The sequence below is a fragment of the Mytilus californianus genome, unplaced genomic scaffold, assembly GCF_021869535.1.
Source record: "Mytilus californianus isolate M0D057914Y unplaced genomic scaffold, xbMytCali1.0.p SCAF_8, whole genome shotgun sequence".
Classification (NCBI taxonomy): domain Eukaryota; kingdom Metazoa; phylum Mollusca; class Bivalvia; order Mytilida; family Mytilidae; genus Mytilus; species Mytilus californianus.
In genome coordinates this window covers 113,180,994-113,205,818 of record NW_026262734.1, presented here as the reverse complement: position 1 = coordinate 113,205,818, position 24,825 = coordinate 113,180,994, and the positions used below count along the sequence as shown (strand labels likewise).

Genomic DNA, 24,825 nt, shown 5'->3' with positions numbered 1-24,825 from the left:
AACTAAAGGTTCTTTTCGCCTTCATCTAACTAACCAGTGCCACTCGAATCAAGGATGAACTATAAAATAGTATAAAAATACCAAACAAATGAGTGAAATCTGTCTGATGTTGCTTAACTGTTATCGCCTCAAGATGGATACACACAGGTTATGAACCAATTAATATATTCCAATGGAAAATTTTGCTAACCTGTTATCGCCACAGGATGGATACACACTAGTTATGAACCAATTAAAATTTTCCAATGGAAAATCTTGCCTACCTGTTATCGCCACAGGATGGATACACACTGGTAATGAACCAATTAAAATATTCCAATTGAAAATTTTGCTAACCTGTTATCGCCACAGGATGGATACACACTAGTTATGAACCAATTAAAATATTCCAATGGAAAATCGGCAGCTGATGCAGCAGTTACTATATTCGAACTGAAAAAAAGCTCAAGCAATCAATAAATTAATAAGATTAAGATTTCCTCTACTTTATCAATTCATGTAATTCATAATTACCATTCCTGTCTAAAGACAGAGAAAATAACAGGAGTATTACAGATCAAGCAGACATTTCTTAATCGTAAAGTTGCAAAATGGATGTCTCATTCTTAACTTGGTGTTTGTAGTTTTTCAAATAGGAAATGATCCCGATTATATGCAACCATTGAAAATATTGATTTATAGTATGCGATCCAAAAGAAAATATCTAAATAAAGAGTTAGGTCTGATAATTGAAAGAATGAAAGGAGCATTTGGCCTAAAAAAAGAAAAGTAAAATAATTTAATGGAATGCTTTCAGCAATGCAAGAAAACAAACAAAATCATTTAATCTTTTTCTTTGATTGACAAATTGGCTCCTACCTTGGGCGACATAAAAAGTCTTCAATGCATTGCTTTGGAAAAGTTGCCACCCGATCAATTTAACATTTGTTTCATCATCATTTGATTTATGTGGGCCAAGCCTGAGAGTACAACAAGAAAAATTTTAAAAGTTAGGTTAAGAAAGAGAATGGTTTACACAACTACACACATTAAAACACTGCTTTCTTATCCTTTTAAAAGTTCTTATATCATGTTATGAATATGAAGATCGTATTTCCTTATTTTGATATAAAATCTAAGAACATCCTCGTTCTGATGCAACTTGCTTTAATTTTGGTGTTAGTTAAAAATTCTTTTTTTTTTTTTTTTGGATTTACTATCCTTTGCACATTATAGTGTTCTATTCAAAAACATTTGACTATTTCATTTGAGATAATAATCACCCTTTTTTATGTATCGTATGTACAAATGTTAGAACTATTCCTGATCCCCAGGCATCAACATAAGGTGTGGTTACGAACATGGAGTCTGGGTGTGCCATCGCCTGTCGCCACCTGTAAAATTAATTGTTTAACATCGTTTTTTCGTCATGGCATAAATTGAAGTCATAAATTAAGAGCAATTTTAATTTAGCTATAGAAATGTGCATCGACTGTATATGTACTCAATGATAAGTCATCATATCAGAAACATGTTTTAAATGAATTTCATTTTATATTTACATGTCCAGTTTCTTTTTACTATTCTTATTTTAAGTAGTATAACAGACTGAATTTAAAAGTACATTCACTAAACGTTATAGTGGTGTTAAAGATTGTATTGAAAAGGAGAATATAATAAATAACTATTTTGAAAAGTTTTAAATGATCTTATTTCTTGTTTTAAAACGCTGATTTTGCAGTTCAGTAAAACTTGAAAAGTTCAATAAAAATATATTTTCGACAGTATATTTAGCTGTTATTATTTTCCTTTAACGTAATGCTTACCAGCCTCGCTTTTCGTGGTCATATGATTTTAGTAGATTAACTCCAGGATAAATCCTGATCAGCCCTGCCTTTGTTGCAATGTATCGCCATGCCACGTACCTCGCCTTATGACTCTTCCAAAATTGTTCAGCTTTATACGTAGCCCAAACAGATGGCCGAAGTGTTGACTTTACGTGAATGTTTAAAAATACAAATTAATTAAAGTATAATTTTTAGATGTTTCTACTTATATATTGTAAAGATTAAGGTCGATATACTGTATACCGCCATCTTGGATTATAAAATAGCAGTACACAGTCAGTCTAATTCTTTGCTTAGATCAGCAAATGTTGAGACAGATTGGCAATTAATCAGTAACACGGTTATTCAAATAAAGAAATACGTGATTAATTACATTAAGACATTTTTAACAAATACCAAATACTTGTTTTTGTTCAATTCAATGTTTAACGAACCCATGTAAGGAATCAACAGAATATAGGGACCAAGCTATGAAATGTCATCCTTCCATGTTGAGTGCGGTACTGATCAATCATTGTTGCATAGTTTAAACCAGGTTTTATCCACCATTTTCTTTGTCAGGAATATTACAGTTGTTTTCCACTTGTTCCGTTAGTTGATAACGTCTGATTTTGTCAGTGTTTTTTACTTCGGTATATTTGTTATTCTTTTTTTTCCTATAGTCGAAATGTAAGCATGTCTTTTATTTTGTTTTGTATTAGTCATTGATTTGCTAGTTGACACGTGCTTTTTTATGAATTGAATTTTCCTTGTAAAAAATACTTTTAGGATTTTGGTATCAACGGATATCAAGCAAATTCCGTTAATAAATTTTAGTCCATTCGTATGTTTTATTAACCTCTGCATTATGCATTTTCTTTACGATATATAATTAAATTCAATATATACATTATCGAGATATGATAAAAAATGATTCTGCAGATGATTCTTTTCGCCTGTACATTGTTTACCTGTATATGATATAGTGTATATAAGTGTCTCCGTTCAACTGATGAATAGTATATACCTACGTCACTTACATGAGCAAAACGGCACACAATTATAGGCATGAAATCATACAAAACGCTTGTCTGGCGTTCTAAATTATGAACCTAGTATCTGTTATAGTTTTTGTTCCTCTACTCGAGGTGGACTAAGTAGTCGGTATATAAAATTCATTGGAACAATTGGTTTTTATGTTCTTTAAATGTTCATAAAACTTTAAAATTATTCGAAACACTAAGGTTTTTTACACTACATACATATAAAGACTTATCACAACTTTTTCAATTTTTTCAATTTATAGTGCTCTCCAACGTTGTAACTGATTTGACCTTTTGCACTGCGCGTCTGACGTGTTAAATTATCAGTCTGGTGTCTTAGATCAGTTATTTAAGACCCAGAAAACGCAAAAGGTAATGATTGAAGACTAGTGATGAATTAATATGATATGTATGAAAGAGTAAATATGTATGAAATATATCTTTGTATACCTTTCAAACTTAGCACTTATTCGGTCTAAAATCAAACTATAAATTTTATGCCATGGTATAACAAAAAAAATTTAACTATTTTACTAGTATTCAATTGTAATAATTACCTACAATTCTTTAAATTGTTTAAATAAAAGTTGAAAATCAATTTACCTTAAATCCAGGATTAGTGACGATCTTTTTTGTTAGAAAATCTTTGTATTTACTGACATCTGCCGCAGTCTCATCACGGTCTAAATATTGAAAAGGGTTTTCAAAGGCAGCTTGTGAAAACTTTACACAACTACGGTCTGAAAAGAAAATTAAAAAACGGTTATCGTTCAAATCTCGTAAATACATGAAATTGAACATCAAAGGAAAAAAAGAGGAAATACATCCGGAAACATAATAAATTACTAAAACTGAATGTCATAATCATTTCAATCTCATGTAAAGATTTGAAAGACTTTAAACACAAAAAAAACCTCACAAGCATCTACATAGGATTTGTACCAATATTTTTTTATGATGATAATGGCAGATGGACTGTAGCAATCTTGAATATGAACAAATCAGTAAAATGCAACTAGCACTTTATAAATATCGTGCATCCAAGCTCTTTTCTGGATTTACCTTCATTAGAAATGCTCAAACCTTAACGTTTGAAATCCAAGGATGCGTAAATATGCTACAACGTTAGGAATTGTATGACCAGAAAGAACCAAATCACTGACTACTGAGCTGCTTATACCTTCTCGGACTAATAAAGGCAACAGTAGTATACCGCTGTTCAATAGTCATAAATCGATTTAGCTGAAACAAATCCGGGTCACAAACCAACCAGTCTAGCAGCAGTGGAATCGAGCCGGTGCTAGTAAATGAAATAGACTCTTCCGTAGTAGACTAAAATCATTATCATAGAAAAACATATTAATCAATCAAATATAACGCACCAAGCTGAGTCGACCTTATATTTTTTTCTTTCTTAACTATTTAAAATATTTTAAAATGGTTCACTTAATCTTTCATGGGAGATTTGGTTACGTGATCTACATTCAAAATGTTGATAAAAGGTTTTACGAAAAGTTTACAATTTGCCGAAAATAATATCTGATGTATATAATGTGACAATGTGTTCAATGTACATACTAGTATTCCTGTATCCGGTTTTTTCCTGTACCTTTTGTCTTTGTAACAATAGAAAAACAAAGGATATGGAGTATCCATCCAAGACACAAAATCAGTAAATGCACCCCCCCCCCCAAAAAAAAAACACACACAAAAAAAAAACAAAGGGAACAGCGCTTTTATTGCTGTTCTTCATCACAAAGTCACAACAAGGCCTTCAACACGAAGCAAAAAAACAGAAAAAAAAAAAAAAAAACTCTCACCGCACTGCAAGTTTAAGACTTTCTGGTTTATATATTTGATTCCACCTACCTAATGTTACACGCCTCTTGTAGAATTTACAATCAGTAAAGGGATCAGTAAGCAAACTTCGATTATGGTACATAAAAACCTTGTCTATATCTGTGTCACTCAGTTGAAACTGGGATTCCGAAATTTCGGCATACGATTCGTTCACAAAAACAACACACACAGAAAAGTTACTCCTAGGTATCTGCAATTCACAACATATGTACATTAGTGTAAGTAAGGTTATACATTTTTCATACAATGATGACGTATCTTTAGTTACTAAATCAACATATACACACTATTTGTCAGAATAAGGGTCACGGCATAAAATTACAATCGGATTAACGTTAACAATGGATAGAAATTAATGCTTGCTTATGTAGTTGTCCATATATGAATCATGCAAAATCCAAATATTGTGACACACTTCACGGAAGGCTAAACATGTTTATTTTTTTCAATCAGTAGGAACATGGGTGTAGATGAAAGAAATGTGATATATTGTCCATTTATTGCCTTACCAGGACAGATAATTGGCATACATTTTTATACATATTCTATAGTATATGTACGAGTTATCTCCCTCAATAATTATATATCACCTGGTAAGGCCTGTTAAAAAAAAACTCTGTATGAATTTAAACATAATTTCTTCTAAATAAGATATTATTTTTCTTCTAGTCGTAGGTTTTTCATCCATGGATCTAATTTTGTCAATATATCAGAACTTCAAAAAAACTGTCATAGAAGTGAGAGGTTGAACTAGCTATAAAACCAGGTTTATCTCACCATTTTCTTCGGAAGATGCCTGTACCAAGTCAGCAATATCACAGCTGTTTTCCACTGGTTCCGTTGGTTGATAAAGTTTTATTTTGTCAGTTTTTATGAAATTCACCTTTTTGAATTTACCTTTGAGTTCAAGATTTTTGTTATACCTTTTTCACATTTTGCATGATTCGTATATTGACTAATACTGGTCAAACTTCAAGAAGAACTAGTGAATCACCACTCACCACCGGATCATGACAATTAAAATATCCACCTAAACTGTCTTTATAATGCTACCAATTGACCAAGTGTTTACCATCATGACCTTATATTGACCATTAAATGACGTTTTGTTGTTTGTTGCTTTATTGTGTCCGAGTTAGACTCTACCCTTTCGTCTATTTCTATTGTAAAGCTCTTCAGCGTTTGATTTTAGTTTTGAGTTTTTCTAATATTTGGCCTCTGTTTTCGGAAAGAAAGAGGAGCGAAAGATACCAGAGGGACAGTCAAACTCATAGATCGAAAATAAACTGACAACGCCATGGCTAAAACATAAAAAGACAAACAGACAAATAATAGTACGAAAGACACAACATAGAAAACTAAAAACTGAGCAACACGAACCCCACCAAAAACTGGGGGTGATCTCAGGTGCTCCGGAAGGGTAAGGAGATCCTGCTCCACATGTGGCACCCGTCGTGTTGCTCATGTTATTACAAATCCGGTAAATAGTCTAATTCGGTAAGTCACATTCGTGGTGAAAAGGGAAGTGGATTGTAATTACGACATAAGGAACATATCAGATATCATCTGTGAAACGGTTATTCCATAACGGTCAACCAACTCGTGATGGCGTCCGTAAAATTTGCGAAGGGATGATTTCAACTTCACCATTTGGAACTCTTGGTTTAATAGCTTCCTTGTGAGCAGCAACCCTCTATCAAGGAAATCATGATAGGAAATACAAGCCCGGGAATATCATATCAATTGGGAGATATATACTTCGTATGAAGGCTCATCATGTGTAGTACAATTGGTACTGTGAATGTTAATAAAATGCGGCAGGGTTAGGTATAATGATAAACTATGGTTAAAAATAATGCAGATTATTTCAGTTACTGGTACAACTGAGAATATTATTTCTTAATTTAATACGTTTGGGGAATTACTTCTGTAGCTAAAATGTTAATAAACCGTACCGAACCCCAAAAGAAATGTGCCTGGCGACTGATATCACTACTACCATCATTAACTAGTTTACCACGTGGTTTGGTGAAGAACTTCGTAAAAGATGTGGAACCAGTGCCTCCGCTAAAATAAAGAAATCTTCTGTAAAAACATTTGTTTCTTTATTACTATATATATAAATTTGCAAATATAATGTGGTTTGATAAATTTTAAATTCAATGTTTGTGATGGGTTCAAAATCATTTGCCTCTATCATACTAATGTTCCCGTTTTGCGCATCTGGCGTACCAAAGTATAGGCCTGGTATCTCCGATGAGTCTTTTCGAGCAAATATTAACCGGGGAAATCATCGTATATACAATTGAACAAACCAATATATTCCTAACATGATACACCAGTGTCTTTGAAATTTGCTTGACGTACTTAAAATGGATATTTACATGTATACATCTTGTGAAATCAAGATATGTGTTAGCGTAAAAAGTCTACTCATGGAAAAATTGAAATGAACAAATGTACTAACGTCAGTTTTTTTGTAAGTTTTGGTCTCCCCCCCCCCCCCCAAAAAAAAACCGGATCTTTTTCTTCAAAAGAAAACGTTAAATTTCCCCCTTAAAATGGAATGGCAGTATTTTCTTATATTTATCACATCAACAAATTATATTTGTGACAAGGGAAACAATTTTTCAAGTGAATGTTTTGTTTTCAGAATTGCACTATTAATTGATTGGTGTTGGTTTAACGTCCTGTGACAAATCTTTCATGCAAATTTTGGACGAAATTGAATTAATAATAAATGAAATGAATAGATATTGCAGAATACTAAGTAAGTCAACAAAGATAATGGGCAATTAATTTGAAATATAACTTGAAAACAAGTTGATAGTATAAAGTTGTGCACATATTTGTCTTGACTTCACTGTTCAAGAAGTCCAGATGAACATTTTTCTATATCCCAATCTACTTATGAAAACCAATAATTTCACATTTATTGAACTCAAACAATGCGATAAAAAAGATAACTAAACAACAGTGTCTACCTTTTCATTGATTCAATGACTGATTTGGCATTATCTTCTCGTTCGAATACACCAATATCGACTAAAACAGGGTCTTGTGTTGATTTACAAATGCTGCATTTGGTAACAAAGGATGCATAAGTGCTCTCCCTGTACCATCTATCATAAACGCATAGGTAAATTCGTCCTCAGAGAAGTACTCAATTTCAGTTAAGAGTTTACTTATTTTCACGTCTGTGCACATAACTCCATGAAAACCAGTCGACACATGAACACGGCGACATAATGATGTAATCAACCCTAAAAAACGTAAATCATATCATATACTGTAAACCAACTTGTTTTCGCGGATACTTTATTTCGCGTTTACCTCTTTCTAGTCAACTTCGCGGCAATTCAACTTCGCGATTTCAAATTTATTTGACGTAGTTAAATTAGGAAGGATTCAAGTTTAACATATTCGCGACAATTTATATTCGCTTTATTTTTCGACTCGCGAACGTCGCGAAAATTAGTTGGTTTACAGTATTGTATTTTTTGTATTCATACAGACACAAATTCAACGTTAGGGGGACATCATCTTTTTTTAAGAGTTTGATTTAATGAAAGATTTGAGATCAACTCCAATTTTTGGTGGGGTTCGTGTTTCTCACACTAAGTGTTTCTTGCATGAAGATGTTAAATAAATTACTTTTTCTATGCTGTTTTTTGTGTACTTTTGTTGGTCTGTTTGTCTATTTCTTTTTTAGCCACGGCGTTGTCAGCTTATTTTCTATTTGTGAGTTTGAATGTCCTATTGGTATCTTCGCCTCCCTTTTAAAGAGAAGACACAAAGAACCCCTCCCTACATACAAGTTCCGGTCTTACATTATACCTTATGCAGTCTTAAGGTCATCAGAAATGATTACATCTTGACAAATCAGAATATCGAAATCAGGGACATTCCTATTATATAACACCACTTCTGAAATTGTACATTCACGGTTTAATATGAATCAGATTTTACTACGTAAATATGGTAATGAGTCTCAAAAAAAAGAAATATACACTCAGATAAAAATTATGCTGTCAATATATCATAATGCTAGCATCTTTACCGTCAAAATTGATTGAAGAGGTGACCTGTCAAACCTCTGCGTGCAATTCAAAACTATGGAAAAGCTAAACATTGATACTATCAGAAGCTTTGAACACAAATCTAAACTTAAAAAAATTAAAATCTTCAGAGTTGAATACTACTTGAACAATATACCGTTTTTCTTCAATGCTGATTTCAGAAAATGTCAGAAAACAGGAAGGTCGTGTTTCCCAGTTAAAAGGTCAAATACAGTCAGGTTGAATCCGTTGAGTAAAAAAAAAAATGCCTATTATGTTTTTAAGTCATTGAAGAAATATCATTTTCACACTAAAACAGGAATACAAATTACTAAAAAAACAAATGCAAAAAAATTATTATCAAAACAAGTTACGAAAAGAAACTGATATTTCAACCGGTTTTTGAAATGGTTCGTATTGCTAAGTATTTAGTTTTCTATGTTGTGGTGTGTATATTGTTTGTCTTTTGATGGTTTCTCATTCTGTACCATGGCATTGTTAGTTAGTTTTCGACTTATGAGTTTGAATATCCCTTTGGTATTGTTCGCCCCTCTTATACTACGATTTGTCTACCATATCATGAAAACAAATGATATTGTTTTGTTTTATTAAAATGTGCCAACCCCATAAATATATAGTGTAGTGTAATTTTCATACGACTCCATTCTTATGTCATTATACGTACCAACTTCCGAGAAGGGATCCACATATGGTACAGTGAATGTTGATTGCCCTGATTGACTGCCTGTTGATAGATGTACATAAAATGTAGCCAATTTAGTTGGAAGAAATTTCTGGTTGCCTTGGTCAAAATATTCGAAGTTTCCAATCTGAAAATACAAATGATTTAAATGATAAGGTAAACAAATGAAGTCAACGTTGGATTTTCAATTTTCTAAATTAACAAAACGAACGGCTTCACATTTAAACTATTTCATGTCATCAACATCTGCCATCGATTGTATACTTTATCTAGCTATAATTTCCCATCTAAATTAATATTGACGTCAACATATTTTGTTCTTTCCATATGCACTGAATCCTCTTAAATTGTACAATGATATACGACATTAAATCGTTTGATCAACTACACTGTTGATTTAAATAATGGTAAAACGTAGAAAATTGACAGTCTCAGCACTGTTCAGAAAGGTGTGCTATTTCAAACATATATATACATATACCTACTTGTTTAGGTCCAAAAGAAACATTGTGTAGATCTTGATTTGCCATACTTTGTAACTGTGTCTTTGCATTTTGCTCTGTATGGAAGCAATTTTACTATTTAGCAGTTTAATCATCAGTATTGCATGATTTGATTTTGTTTTGTTTCAATTGATTTTTAGGAAACAACAAATCAACGTTATTAAAATATCAAAGATTTAGTCATTCAAACATTTGCATGTTAATATTTGATTATAAATGAAATTGAGAATGAAAATGGGGAATATGTCAGAGACAACAACCCGACCAAAGAGCATTTTTCACTTTAATTGCTTCAGACAAAGAAGGATGATCAAAATGATTGAAAGATTCTCTTTTTCTATGCCTCAATGAGAAAAAAGTTGAACGATAAAAGAAGTATATACGTATGGCCTTGTGTCAAGTAAACCGAATTAAAACTTAGATAAATAAATAGGAATGAGTAATTGATCCTGGCTTGGTTATTTCACATCCATGTGCAAATATGTCATGCATATTCAGGACTAAAACAAATTGAGAGTTTACACAAAATTTAGGTTCTGTCATTTAAGTTAACCGAGTTGAAAGACAGGGAATTTGGACTTCCACTGATAAGTTCGGATAGTGGATAGTGGTAGAAAATTTGGCATTATAACAGATCACCTAAGAAGTTATCAGATAATTCTTGGAAAGGTTCTTTATTGAGCAGAGACCATGGTACCCATCCCACAAGAGGCATTAATTTTAACGTCTTCATTCTGGCCAGATGTAACTGCACATTTGTACATCGAAAACAGGCAAGTGGATGTCCCACTTCACCAAAGGTTAAACTAACAGACGGTAGACATCCACTTATGACCATATTTCTATGCCACAGACAACCCTTTGAGAAATGTTTTTCCTTCACTTATAAATTAAAAAAAAAAAATTGAATTGTGGAAATCACTAAGTGTTTCTTGCATGAAGATGTTAAATAAATTAAACTACATTTATACAAAATCCATTGGATAATAGATGTGTACTGATTGATATTTTAGTCTTAGATACATAATTTTGTTGTTAGCTTTTTTTAACTAGCTTTCAGTAACTGCGAGTACTATCAGATCTGTTATTTGTGTCTCTTTTGTTTTTGTCAGTTTTGTTTACGCTTTGTATCGATAACTTAAGCTCTTTTTCATTGATTGTTATGCTGCGTTCTTATGTTTCACAACTTTGTTAGGTTAGGGGTAGGGTTCGGCGGCAGCAAACATCTTTAATCCCGCCACATTCTGTATATTTCTGTCCGGAGATTGTATTTCAGTGGATGTCGTTTGTTGCTGTATCTTTAATTGTTTTGTACATTAAGTGGCTGTTAATTTTTTCGTTTGAATTGTTCTTTATTTGTCCTTTCGGGGCCTTCAATAGCTTACTTTGCGGTATTGGTTTTGCTCATTGTTGAAGATCGTACGGTGAACTATAGTTTTTGACGTTTGCGTCATTTGGTCTCTGATGAAGAGTTATCTCATTGACAACCATGCCAAATCTTCCTATGCTTATATTCTGTTGGCTTCAAACATGCCAAGTTACATTCTAATATGGTTGATAAACAAAATGTTTTTTTTTGTTTTATAACACATTTACAATATTTTTTATTGGTTTACACATGTTTCAGAACTTAAGGTTAAGCGTATTTGGTCAGGTGCTAGCCGAAGCAAGTAAAATATAATTTATTTAAAACAATATTCATGCACTTGTATTTTTTACATCCCTGTAATTGATAAATTCGCTTCCAAGTAAGTATATAAAGCAAATAATTATATGCCACAGCAACAAATATTACCTTGTCCCAGCAAGTAAGTAAATATTGCAATTTTGTTCTCATATTTTGAATTCTCATCGCTGATAACTTGAACCGGGTTACTCCCTGATGAAGAGATACCATCACTGATGAAAAGAATGACTTGTTCTGAAAAACAGTAAATTGAAAAAGGGTTATGTGCCTTGTCGAAATGCAGGACAGTCGTTTGTGGCTATCTGTATAGATATCTACTTCACTTTAATTTTTTTGTCCATTCAAAAATTGACTTTGATAGCAAATCCTAAGTTTTTTTTTATCCACAAATTGTCTATATATAGTCCGGTTAAGAGATGGGCCAAAAGTTAAGACGTCTGTCCTTATCTTTTTAAGATTGCAAACTGTCCTCTAGATGTTTCATATGTATTATTTGAGTTTAAGAGCTCTAAATAAGATACAATGTGGAGAAATACCAGAAATTATTCGACTGATTTTAAGATTTAAACAAACAATCTAAACATAATTTCTTTCAGACATTCATAAATTACAAGGACATTCAAATCTCGTGAATAGATTGTTTTTTTGCAAAAAAGATTTAGAAAAAAATTTCGACTAATGATAAGCGGAATATTGCAATAATATTTCGCTATTAGCAACCAGTTGGTGTAATTCTATCAAAAAAACTCGAACCAACGACAGTGTATCATCGCTTCCAAGTGAATAATTCAATATCATTCGAATACGTATTCATTCGACCTTTAGTTTGACCCTTATCTGAAGATTGGTTACGTCTGCGATAAGCATGTTTAATCATAAAAAGAAAAGAATGTGAATATTTAAATGTGAATATTAATATGTGTGAATATTGAAATGTGAATATCAAAATGTGAAGCAAGATAAGGAAGTCACAACGAAGAACAATTTTGTTGACTGAATCTACCTACACACAAATAATAGTTATCCAAATAAAACAATAATTTACATATACCTTACATACACTTTAATCTATGTCAAACAGACCTTGAAAATTCGTCATTGTACGATTGCACTTGATGGTTAATAAGATGGCGTCTAGTCTAAAATACGCACGAAATGTTGATGCATTATAACTAGTACTTACATGGTTAAATGTTTCTCTTTGAGTTTTTTTTATTTGATATACGTTTGAGTACGTAATAAATCAAATATGAACATTTGAGTCAAATTGGTGAACACGATTTGACAGATAATGCCTATAAATATTCTCTAACTGTTGAATACCAAAATATTTGAAGATGGCAACAATTCAAGCTTAAACTAATAGATTTAAAATCAAGGTGTTTTTCTACATCTCGGTATATATGATATACAAAGCAATTGGAATCTGAATCAGTAGTTAGTTATCAAAGGTACCAAGCTTATAATTTGATACGCCAGACGCGCGTTTCGTCTACATTAGACTCATCAGTAGTCAGACCTTAAGTGTTGACACGAATAATCATTGATATGGTCATATTTATAAATCAACTGTTTTTATTTTTTTTCGAAATACTAAGGATTTTCTACCCCAAGAATAGATTACCTTAGCTTTATTTGGCAAAACCATTTGGAATTTTGGGTCCTCAATTCACTTCAACTTCGAACCTCATTTGGCCTTTTTAAAATTATTTGATTCGAGCGTCACTGATGAGTCTTTTGTAGACGAAACGCGTCAACTTTTAATCCTTGTATCTATGATGTAGAAAAACAAACAAAAACACACTTTACCTCTATTTTCCAGTGGAACACCTTCTTCAGAGGAATTATAGTATTTGAATGCAGATAATAACGCATTTTCAAAGTTAGGCTCAGCATCTCCTGGCTCTATTGAAAACATATATTGTTTTAATTTGTCCGTATTTTCTTTTGTTGCAAATGCAAGGTGGTTTTCATAACAGGAACTATAGGTACCTCCTGTTGGAGTATATGCATTTTTATCAAATCGAACAATCCCTACCTATCAAATAAATCAAAAGTGAATTATTAAAACAAAATACATATATTGTTTCAATATACCACAAAATAAAGAAGAAATTAATGTAAATTAAGAATTTATTTTTCAAAGGATAATTGTAAAAAATATATTTTACCATTCCCAGTTATTTCTGTGTTTTCAGTACTATCTACAAATGATGTTAAGTTGATCGATAAGATATAGAAATCGGATATATTAATTTTTCTAAAAGACGATAATTCACTGTAATGCTAATAGACATTTTCTAAATCTAAATGATAATGGTTAATTTGAATGGTTCAACATTCACATGTTTAATCATTTGTTTAAGTTAAGGGTTGGATCGATTTGACCTTGGGTAAATTTGAAAACTTTCACACTCCCCTTTCATTCTTGAACAAATATAACGGGAGTTTACTAAATACCAAATACCCTATCATTCGGTTTCAGCGTTTGTAAGACATTGTTTGCTGCTTCTTTGGCAATGACAATCTTGGTTTTGGCTGGTACTCCAGATGGCTGTCTCATAGATGAACTTGCATCAATCACTATTACAACATCCTTATCAGTTGGCGAAGCTGCTGCTGCGTATGAAGATCTGACGAAGACAAAAAGAAATACGAATGGAAATGGATGTGGAAAAAAGAAAGAAGAAGCGGAGGTTGCAATCAAAAATCGTTTGTCAAAGAAAAACGACATTACAGTCAATAAAAAGTAGGCGAATATAAACATACAATAAAAAAATACTGTATAGAAACAAACAAGAAAAAAACAACAAAAAATGTACAAAAACCCGGAAATAAACTAATACACAACGGACAAAATTAAACAGGTACTGAGTATATTTCAATCAGAACGCAATTATAAACTCAATTTAGATAAAAGCCAACACGGTGTATTTAATAATTTATAGGATCTATAAAATATGCCAAGAATATAATCGGTTAAAGTCACGAATAAACATAAATGATACTATACAAGAAGTTTAAGATAATACAATACATGCTAAATTTTTGTCCTAATACTTCCCTTTATGTTATTACCGTTTGAACTTAAAAATTACTTAATGGATAATTATTTACAATTAATTATATACATTTGATAGAGAAATTGAATTCTGTTTTAGTTTGAATGACTAATTCCTCATGTATTTGTTAAATCAAAATCAATTTACCACATATATGGACATGCTAGCGTGACATAAGATAATAAATCATATCATATGATACCAGAATTCAAAATGTATACATCAAACGCACGTTTCGTCTTCAAAAGATATCTGTATCTGTATGCTCATGAATTTAATAATATGAACCTTTTGAAATGAAAAGTTTTAATAAAAGTACAAACTGATGATACATTGACATTTCAAACGGTTTTGAACAAATGTTTAGCTTTTTACCAATAATCTGTTTGAACTTGTACTTAGTGTAGATATCTTAAGAAATTTTCTGTTTTATTTCTCGTATTGGCATCATTAATACGGTATTTACTTCAGTCTGTTTTTTCTTAAATTTAAATATCTGACTGTAGAACAGCAAAGTAACGTAAAAGCATATAACAAATACAAATGGAAGTGGATGTATGAACAGAACTGCGTGATCTCTAGATGTAGTGAGATCAGCCGGGTCAACAGGATACGCAAAATTAATAGGGTATGCATCTTACAAAGAAGGAGATTTGGCATATTCTTAACAGTTTGTTTAAATCCTAACATTTTTCTTGGCGTTAACAATGATATGATATGTTATCCCTGGCTTAGTATATTTCTAGGAGTTTGATTGGTTAACGCACGTCGTTACAAAACCCATAGCCCCTGGGTGTTACTAACCCATATCCCCGGACGTTGCTACCCATTACATCGGGGAATTTCACGCGCGTCTTTCTTAGTTCCATGGTTGTTACTTATGAAATATCGAATTCTGTAGATTTTCCATAATGTCTGTATAATTGAATACGTAATTCACTAACGATTTTATCTTATTATATCGATTATTTGCACTCATTTTAGTAAATACATCACTATGCAGACACATTGTCAATGAATGGTACTACTTTCCTAGCTATGCAAATGACCCACGTTGACGTCACACCGTTTATGATGTAACTCTCACAACATTGCGCGCCAAATTCGACCCATTTCAGTTTCTCTGTCTCTAGTTTAAAAACGTCTTATATTTGTCTACCTGTAGGGTTCTAACAAAGGTAGTACCCTACACCCCGTTAAAAATATGTCAAATTCCCAGATTTCAATAAAAGATATTCAAAAAATGAAAAAAACGTTGCTTTCACGTTAAACTTTTTGGTCGAATTTCTCTAAAAATCGCCAGATTGAGACTAAGACCGGGGATAAATTGTTATCTACGTTCATGTCCGTAGATATTGATATTTTAACACCCTTCAGTACCCTGTACACCCTTCGGCTGCGCCTCAGGGTGTACTTGAATACTTCAGGGTGTTAAAATAACCATATCTACGGATATGAACGTAGATAACTTATAATGATATCTATCTCATTTTTAACTTGGAACTAAAAAAAACCAAACGAAAACAAAAACAAGCAAGACAAGGACTGAGCAAACAAAAGATGAAGCAATATCCTCACTTAAATCTTGGATCAAAGTTCTGACAGTTATCCCACTTCGTAGCTGGGTAAATAACAGACACGCCGTCTGTTGTGCTATAGTGCTGCCATAACACATTCTTGTTGTTTTCATAGTTATTTTTCATTATATCACTGATTTGGTCTGTTGGGTATTTCAAATTGTTTGCAGCCAAGGGAGATGTGGTAACACATGCTTTACTTCTATCGACCTGAAAAGATATATTAAAACATTTTTAATGTTGGTTCATTTGTATGTTTCGGAATTTAGTGTGGCGTCCATTTCGCTGAACTAGTATGTATCATTGTTAAGGGAACAGCTGAGGCTTTCCCGTTTCCATGCTATTCTATTTCTTGGTGCAATTTAGTTTTTCATCATTTAGCATAGTTGTCTATGCTCACCTAGTTTATGGCGTTCAAGCCAATCATTTAATAGCTCACATTTCTTTTTGTTTAACGTACACTGGAAAATTATTCTTGCATATTCAAGACGAGAACAAATTAACAATCAATCAAAAAAGTAAACTCTTGATGAAAGCACAATTTTTGACTGTGAATGGAAATTGACGGCATGTGGGATAGGAAAATACATTTTACTTACGGTCCCCAGAAAGAGTTGTTGCAATGGCTCTTAGATAAAGGCAACAGTAGTAAACCGCTGATCAAAAGTCATAAATCGATTTAGAGAAAACAAATCCGAGTTACAAATCAAAACCGCGGGAAACACATCAGCTATAAGGGGAAAACAACGGAACAACAGAAACACTGCACTGCACCAAAAACAAACGCCAACATACAAAGAAACGGACTATTTGATAACAACTGCCATATTCCTGACTTGGTACAGGACATTTAAGAAAAAATGTTGGGTTGAACCTGGTTATATGGCTAGCCAAACCTCCCGCTTATATGGCAATGTTAAAAAATATCGCTAAAATGACAACACTACGTGACTGGAATACAGTACAAACAAACGCAAGAACACTCAGAAATGCATAAATTAATGATATGATAGTACAGTACAACATGTAAACCGCAGAATAACAACGGACATTTCCCATTAACGACAGCACAGGACACCACAAACAGTGACGTATTTTTGTGACGTATATATAATCTTGAAATTCATACAATTATATGGAACGAGATTAAAAATTCACAATTATTTTCACAATACTAGATCAAATAATGCTGTGACGACGTCATAATTATTTGGACTAACACAATACTTTATCCATGGAAAATGGAAAGTAACTCGACTATACTGACAAATAAGACATATGTGAAATGTACCAAAAATACAGAATTCAAACCACAAGCGATAAACATAACACAATATCTAACCGAACTTACAGAAAAAACATCATAACTGAATACATGAATGTTGGATGTATAAATACCGAGACACATCGTATAGAAATGCGAATTCACACTCGGCAAAACAGTCATATTCGGGAATAGGTCACGTTCGGTACTTAGCAGACAGACGTCGTAGATGGCAAACCACAATCTAAGACGTGGTAAAAATTTCGTTAGCTAGTTGAGACACAGACACAATGTATAGATCAACCAATTCGTGATGGTGTCCATAAAATTTACGGAGTGTCAATCTAATCTTTCCTCCTCATAACTCTGTTGGAGCAGTTTCTGTGTAAGGAGCACACTTCTGAATATGAAGTCCATAAAGTGTGAACATGCACAAGCATAACGTATCAATTGAGATACGACGGAGCAGAGGGTATGTTACTGCTGAGAAATGGGAAATTGATAATTGGGAAGTAGAAATCATCCCGTTAGTCATAGATTTTAGTGAGAAGTTTCTTAAACGTGAGGATAAATGTGATAGGACACTAGGTATCGGATTAAGCTTTGACAATTCGGCCGGTTATGGCTGCGTTTACATCCCGCACAACCCAGTGTTCGGCCCTCTTTAACACAGGTGTTACTGAATAATTGGGAGAAAACTAGGAATGACCATTTTTTTTTTATATCTCAGTCAACATTCTGGGTTCTAAGTGAAGATAAAATGATAATGAAATAGACACTATATCTAGTCGTGAACGTTTTTTTAATGATAAACTATCACTACGTAATTTAAACCAAAACGTGACCAATATTCAAACTAAAATATGATACCTATTGCTTATGACAAACAAAATTAATAAGCATTACGATTTGTTCTGCATAGAAGAAGGGAAACCCCGCATGTTTAATAGAAATTTAAATTTATATTGACACCCTTCGAACCTACTTACTTTTGACTGGAACTCCGGCAAGTACGTTACGTCAGTGTCCTGAAGATCACAGCATCTATCTAAATTTGTTAATTGAGAATCCGGAGTACTTGAATACACAGATAAAACCTTGGAATTTACATTGTCTAGAACTAAATTCAAGTCATTTAGAGACGTGTCCAGGCTGGATTGAATCTGAATAATGCAATCAATGTAAAAATGATACATAAAATAGGCTTTGCAGGATTTGTTATCGTTAAAACTAGTGTAAACAATTTGTTTAAAGTAAAATCAAATATTATTAGTTACATAGTGTGGTAGTGACCTAATACGATTTATCACATATTTGTTACGAATACGTTGGGTTTTGCATATGTAATAAACTCAAAATTGCCCTTGGCAAAAAAGAGGTTATTGTTTTTTGTGCCCTGATTCCAAATGACGTGACGTCATAGCGTCCTTAACGACAATGGCGAACAATGACGGTGCTCGTTTCATCGCAGTGGAGGAAAGCGATACGGCAGACTTTGTAGAGCAAATGGAAAAAAATTTAAAGGAGTGGTTAAAAAGTGCCGGAGAATTACGCAATTGGGTATTGCCATATTCCAAAATAAGTGGATATGTGACAATAAATTTCTATGGAGTAAATGATAAAAACTAAATATGAAAATGTGATAAAACTTTTGTGATAAAATTTTTAAGATTTTACCTGTTATATTTCATTAAATTGTTATAATTGAACTTTTTTCTCTTTTCTGCAGAACTTAAATATGTGATAAATAGATTATGACATGTCTTTTCCATACTGGCCCTGGTATCATCCCTCGACCCATATCGGCCCTTGGCTAAAGCCGTGACTATGGTAGCATATTAACATTACAAGTACTGTTATCAGTATTAATTGCTCACGCGTTTTTCATTCAGTTTGTTGGTATTGATAATATACTGAATTTTTCGCACGTATCATGTGTAACTTAGCTAGCTTTTACATTAAATTTCCCAGTAACATTCGAATGATTTATTTAAATCACTAAAACGTCACCGATAAACTGAACACAGATTGAAATAATCAACATCTTATTATGGTAATGTTTGATAAATGTTTTCCAATATTTACCAGAATTTTAAATTAATTATTTTGCAAAAGACCCCATATTTGTGAAATTAACTGTTTCAATTTGACAAAATTCTTGAAACTTTATATCAAAATTGCACATGTATTTAAGTTATGACACTTGTATAATGGAACTATTTGAAGATTTTACCTGGACTTGGGAAATAATTTCCTCAACAAAATGGTATGAATGTACATTTTTCAACAAATTTCCTCGAAATATCCTTAACATATGTATACATACTGAAGTTGTGCACCTAGGAAATGAGTTTTTTTGTTTCAGCTAAATTTCCCATAAAGTTCTACAAATTTGGTGTAATTATTTCCTTTGCAGTTTCAAGATACAAAATGTACTTAAAACTTTCCTGAAATGTTACTCAACAATGACGTCGATCAACTTTGATTATTGTACCTTAAAGATTTGCCCAAAATTTTATTATTTTACATTCCTATATTCAATGTAAACAATCTTCCAGTGTTTAAGAAACAGAATGTGAAAACCGGCAATTTAAGTCTTTTGTTCATTTTTGACTGTATATGGTTCGAAAACGGTTACTGTTTTGTTAATATTCTGTCTTACCCTGTTCAATAACTGTGTTCCTGTGTCCGACTTAATTTCATATTGAAAATTATTGAAATGTTCCTAAAAGAAGAAAGGTTCAAGTGTGTTGACAGACATCCACACACAAATATGGGTAAAACCATAATGAGACATAACAATACAAATTCAGCGATATTTTGTGTTAACATTTGCAGGTCAATTTTGTTGTATCCTGCTTGGTTTCTGTCATTATAAATGAGAACCCCCCTTTCCCTCTTTGACAGAATGATGCGTCTTGTGTATATGACTGTACTTTCTTATTAGCGTAAACTATATTGAAAAAGTATAAACATAAATACCGAACTCCAAAGTCAATTAAAAAATTGGGGAAATCCATGAAATTAAAAAAATTAATGTTCTAGAGTGCAAAGTAAAATCACAAAAATACTGAACTCAGGGGAAAATTAAAAAAGGAAAGTCCCTAATCAAATAGCAAAATCAAAAGCTCAAACACATTAAACGAATGGATAACAACTGTCATATTCCTGACTTGGTACAGGCATTTTCTTATGTAGAAAATGGTGGATTGAACCTGGTTTTATAGCTAGATAAACTTCTCACTTGTATGACAGTCGCATCAACATACAGTCTTAAACAAAATACAGGTGTCCACTATTCATGTACACTATGTCGAGCTCTACATCGTCCATAATTTTAACATGATGGGAACTAATCAAACACAAATGATAAAAGATATGCCATCAGAACCAAACCCCCCCCCCCCAAAAAAAAACACAAAAAAAATTAAAGGGGAAAATGCTATAAGATAATTTCTACAAAGTGTCCTGACTAAACGGGAATTTTGAATGTCCCCTTGGTATCTGTTTGGAAAACACATGATTATATGGCGGGATTAAACTTTTTAAGGTTTTAACCACTCATAAATTGGATCAGAAAACTAATAATTTTTAACATAAAATGCAATGCAAATCATTTCGTTTAGTGGTATAACAGTATTTGTACTGTATTGAATAATCATTTGACCCTCAACTCACTGTTTTGTAATCTGCTCAAAAATGTTTCACATATTTTGTCGAATCTTGGGGAAACAGTGATGTTGTGATTGGTTTAACGTCGTCACGTGGTGACCCCCTATGGATCACATGTTTTATCAATACTTGGGCTTTCTGTTGTTTTCAACTTATTTGTCAAGCAGTTACACTTGTAACTTCTAAACTGATAAAGGCATTTCCCAACCACTTAACTCATCTCCTTACTACTCACAATTGGTCAATTTTACAAAGACCAGATGCGTAAGAACAATTCCCTTGGGGCAGTGTGAAATAGAGACTTGCTAGGTTGATAGACATGTCATTTTAAAGACTTTATGTTGGTATAGGTGTTTTTGATTTTTAATGATGTCGGGTAGCGGTTTTTTTGTACCCAGATTTCCGTTTATGTCTCTTATAAAACTTAATACATTCATATGAATTTTTACTTACTTGTCATTTTAAAGAGATAACATAGTTGTCACGGAAAACGCATCGCTATAATTTTAAATAATGTGCAAATGAAGATGTATAAAGACCTTGATTTTATTGGGGGCTATTGTTTTTTCTTTATACTGCTTTGCACATATTTTTAATTGATATTTATGTATCACTTCAGAAAGTACAACATAATTGACCTGTGTCAACTTGTAAAATTTCATAAATTTAACTTTGAATAAGAATGTACAAACTTTTTATAGCTTTTATTTATCAATTATTTTCTATCAAATATATATAAATATTAGATTTGTCTTTTTCTGAAAGGAGCAATATATCTTTTTATCTATATATAGATACCTGCATATAATTGACACCAATGTCTTCTTTTATCTTTTTAAGTTCCTGTGCTAATTTATTGCCATCGACGCTATCAGTAGCATGTTCACCAGAAAACATTCCAAAAATATATACAAGCGCAAATAACATTTCCATTTTCTAAGTTTTTATTCTTGATCGATGACTCGTGCTCACTTGAAATTCCTCGAATTTTACTAGAGGTAAAGAATTGATTTTAATTGAATGGTATATTAGGCTATGTTTTGTAACATTTCAGTTATAACATGTTCAATGCATTGTCTAGCATACAGCCTGGGGAATATACACGGGTTCTACTCTGTGGTTGACATCAATCATCATCATCATCATCATCATCATCATCAACATCATCATCATCATCATTGTTTTGTGTTGTTCGGTTATTGTCCCCATGACTTTTACTCCATACCTCTTTTTGTTCATAAACGTGTCAAATACACAGTGATATTGCTTTTTTAAGGCTTTTTATTAGGCATTAACCATTCAGTTTTGACGGGTGCTATCACTCTTGTATTTGGGTGGGGGCTTTAGCGTTATGTTAGACTACAATATCTTATAAGGTACTACAGATTCATTAATATTTTCACTCGAAGTAGAGATCTACAGTACTACGAATGTATGATGTATCGCCTTGCGTATAAAAATATACGAACGGGATTTAATTTATTCCAAAGCAAGTTACATTTTCAATCATTTTGAAAAAGTATATATATGTATATACATGATATATATAATAAGTACGTGTAAAAGAAAGTTACTGTATAGAATTTAACTCCATCTTTTCTAAATTAGACAGGGTTCCACATATTTTTGAAATGATTGTATTGTTCTAATTTTTATGAATCAAATATCAAGTTTGAAATTGTCCCGGTTAACACAGCGTTGACAGAATGATTCTATACATATTTAAATAATCTGTTATAAGATTGGGATCGCGTATATACGTCATTTTTAAAATCTTATTTCTGATGCTTGTATTTAAAAAAAGTAAATATAATTTTTAGCATTTTTTCATCCTCACCATTTCGGCGCTTTTCGAGGTATTGCGCATAAAACCCATTTTATTTGTCAGGTTTACACACGTGCACGTCTCGTACGCTTTCCCTTTTTTTTTAACTAGACGACATGATATAATGTTTGCTGGAGTTTCAGTAACAAAGACAGTAATTATAATTTTCCATTATTTGTTAAATATCCAAATGCACGACTCCAACAAAATAAGAAAACTGCATCTGCATATATTATCTTGAGAATTTTTATGACTGTAATAAGGTCAAAAGAAGAACCCGCAAATGAATTTCAGCAAAAATAAAACAGATCGGAGTTTTTGATATAACTTCCCGTAGCACAGATCATTCCCAGTGTTATGCCTTAGCATTGTGTATATTGTAATTGTGTATAGTGATATGCTATAAATGCACTGGTGTAATTCTATAAATGTACTGATGTAATGCTATAGTTTAAGAATGTACCAAGGGTGATGTTATGAGAATGTATCCATCCAGTATGATGCTAAAAAAATGTAGCTAGTGAAATTTGATCAGAATGTACCCAGTGTAATGCAAGGACATTGTTGATAATTTAATGCTATACGAGTTGACCTAGTGTAGTGCCATACGAATTGTGCCTGTATATAATGCAAATGAATTGTTTTTTTGTTAATAAGGATATGTTGTATGATTGCAAAGGAGACAACTATCTGCCACAGTTTAAGGTAGATCGGGTGTCTTTTTCCGAGCGTCCGTTCTGGTCATGTTGTAAAATACTTTTTTGTTTTAAAAATATTTTACCAAGTATCATTCAATTTACCACAAAATACCTAAAACTTGAAATTTAAAGATTGAACTATCTAAATACTAAGTGTCGTAAAGTATATTTAAACTTTTTGGGAATTTTTTCAAGAAAATATTTGATATTTCAGAAGTATTAATGAAAAGCGATTCTCTCATTGAAATTTAGCTAATTCTATCGTTTAATGTTTCCTCAATCAATAAACTTCAGTTTCCCCTATATAAACAATATGAAATAACCCAAATTTCGTTAATTTCAATGTATTATTACGAAAAACCTAGGTCTGTGATCCCCAGTTTTTATATTGAAATTTGGAATAACATTGACCCAGAAGTCTTTTATAAAAGTTTAAGAAAAATCTATCTTCGAACATTTAGACACCCCTGCTACCTTAAATGAACTGGATGTAAGCAAAAGTTATAATTTTCCTTCATTATGCAAAAACAAATAAGTAATATAAATTACACGGATATTAAAATTAAACTCCATTCTTTCTCTCTGTGGAAACAACAGAAATTAATGAAAAGTAAAATAACAAAAATACCGAACTTCAAGGAAAACAAAAAAAAACGGAAAGTCCCTTATCAAATGGCAAAATCAAAAGCTCAAACACAACGAACGAATGGGAAACAACTGTCATATTCCTGAATTGGTACAGGCATTTCCTTATGTAGAAAATGTTGGATTAAACCTTGCTTTACAGCTAGCTGAACCTCTCACTTGTATGACAGTCGCATAGAATTCCATTATATTGGTTACAATGTGTGAGCACAAAAAAAGACATAATAGGTAAAAATGTAAAAAATTGGGGTACAAAAGTCAACATTGTGTTATAATCCTAATCACTTTAAAAACAACCACCAATTGATTTATAAATACATGACTAACCTTAAGATAAATCACCTAGTATTCCCATGATGGAAAAATAAATTGACAGCAAATATTTAAAATTATTAATATGTGTATAAATCCACTGAAGCGATT

The 24,825-nt window shown here is 32.3% G+C and overlaps 1 protein-coding gene across 10 annotated transcripts in view; it reads right to left on the bottom strand.

The window, feature by feature from the left end:
• Window positions 1–24,825, bottom strand: part of LOC127712404 (VWFA and cache domain-containing protein 1-like) — a 37,422-nt gene extending 12,597 nt beyond the window's left edge. For all 10 annotated transcript variants that reach the window (XM_052218801.1, XM_052218800.1, XM_052218806.1 and 7 more), the window contains exons 1-17: window positions 24,730–24,825; window positions 22,033–22,226; window positions 20,225–20,287; window positions 18,552–18,725; window positions 16,300–16,508; window positions 14,127–14,292; window positions 13,469–13,697; window positions 11,768–11,893; window positions 9,955–10,028; window positions 9,452–9,596; window positions 7,693–7,971; window positions 6,664–6,775; window positions 4,718–4,898; window positions 3,452–3,588; window positions 1,806–1,972; window positions 1,263–1,373; window positions 337–432 (exon numbers count right to left, since the gene is read on the bottom strand). In XM_052218801.1, the coding sequence (XP_052074761.1) occupies window positions 7,754–7,971; window positions 9,452–9,596; window positions 9,955–10,028; window positions 11,768–11,893; window positions 13,469–13,697; window positions 14,127–14,292; window positions 16,300–16,508; window positions 18,552–18,725; window positions 20,225–20,287; window positions 22,033–22,167 (1,539 nt within the window). In that variant the 5' untranslated portion in view covers window positions 22,168–22,226; window positions 24,730–24,825 and the 3' untranslated portion in view covers window positions 337–432; window positions 1,263–1,373; window positions 1,806–1,972; ... (2 more) ...; window positions 6,664–6,775; window positions 7,693–7,753. The remainder of the gene's footprint in view (window positions 1–336; window positions 433–1,262; window positions 1,374–1,805; window positions 1,973–3,451; window positions 3,589–4,717; window positions 4,899–6,663; window positions 6,776–7,692; window positions 7,972–9,451; window positions 9,597–9,954; window positions 10,029–11,767; window positions 11,894–13,468; window positions 13,698–14,126; window positions 14,293–16,299; window positions 16,509–18,551; window positions 18,726–20,224; window positions 20,288–22,032; window positions 22,227–24,729) is intronic.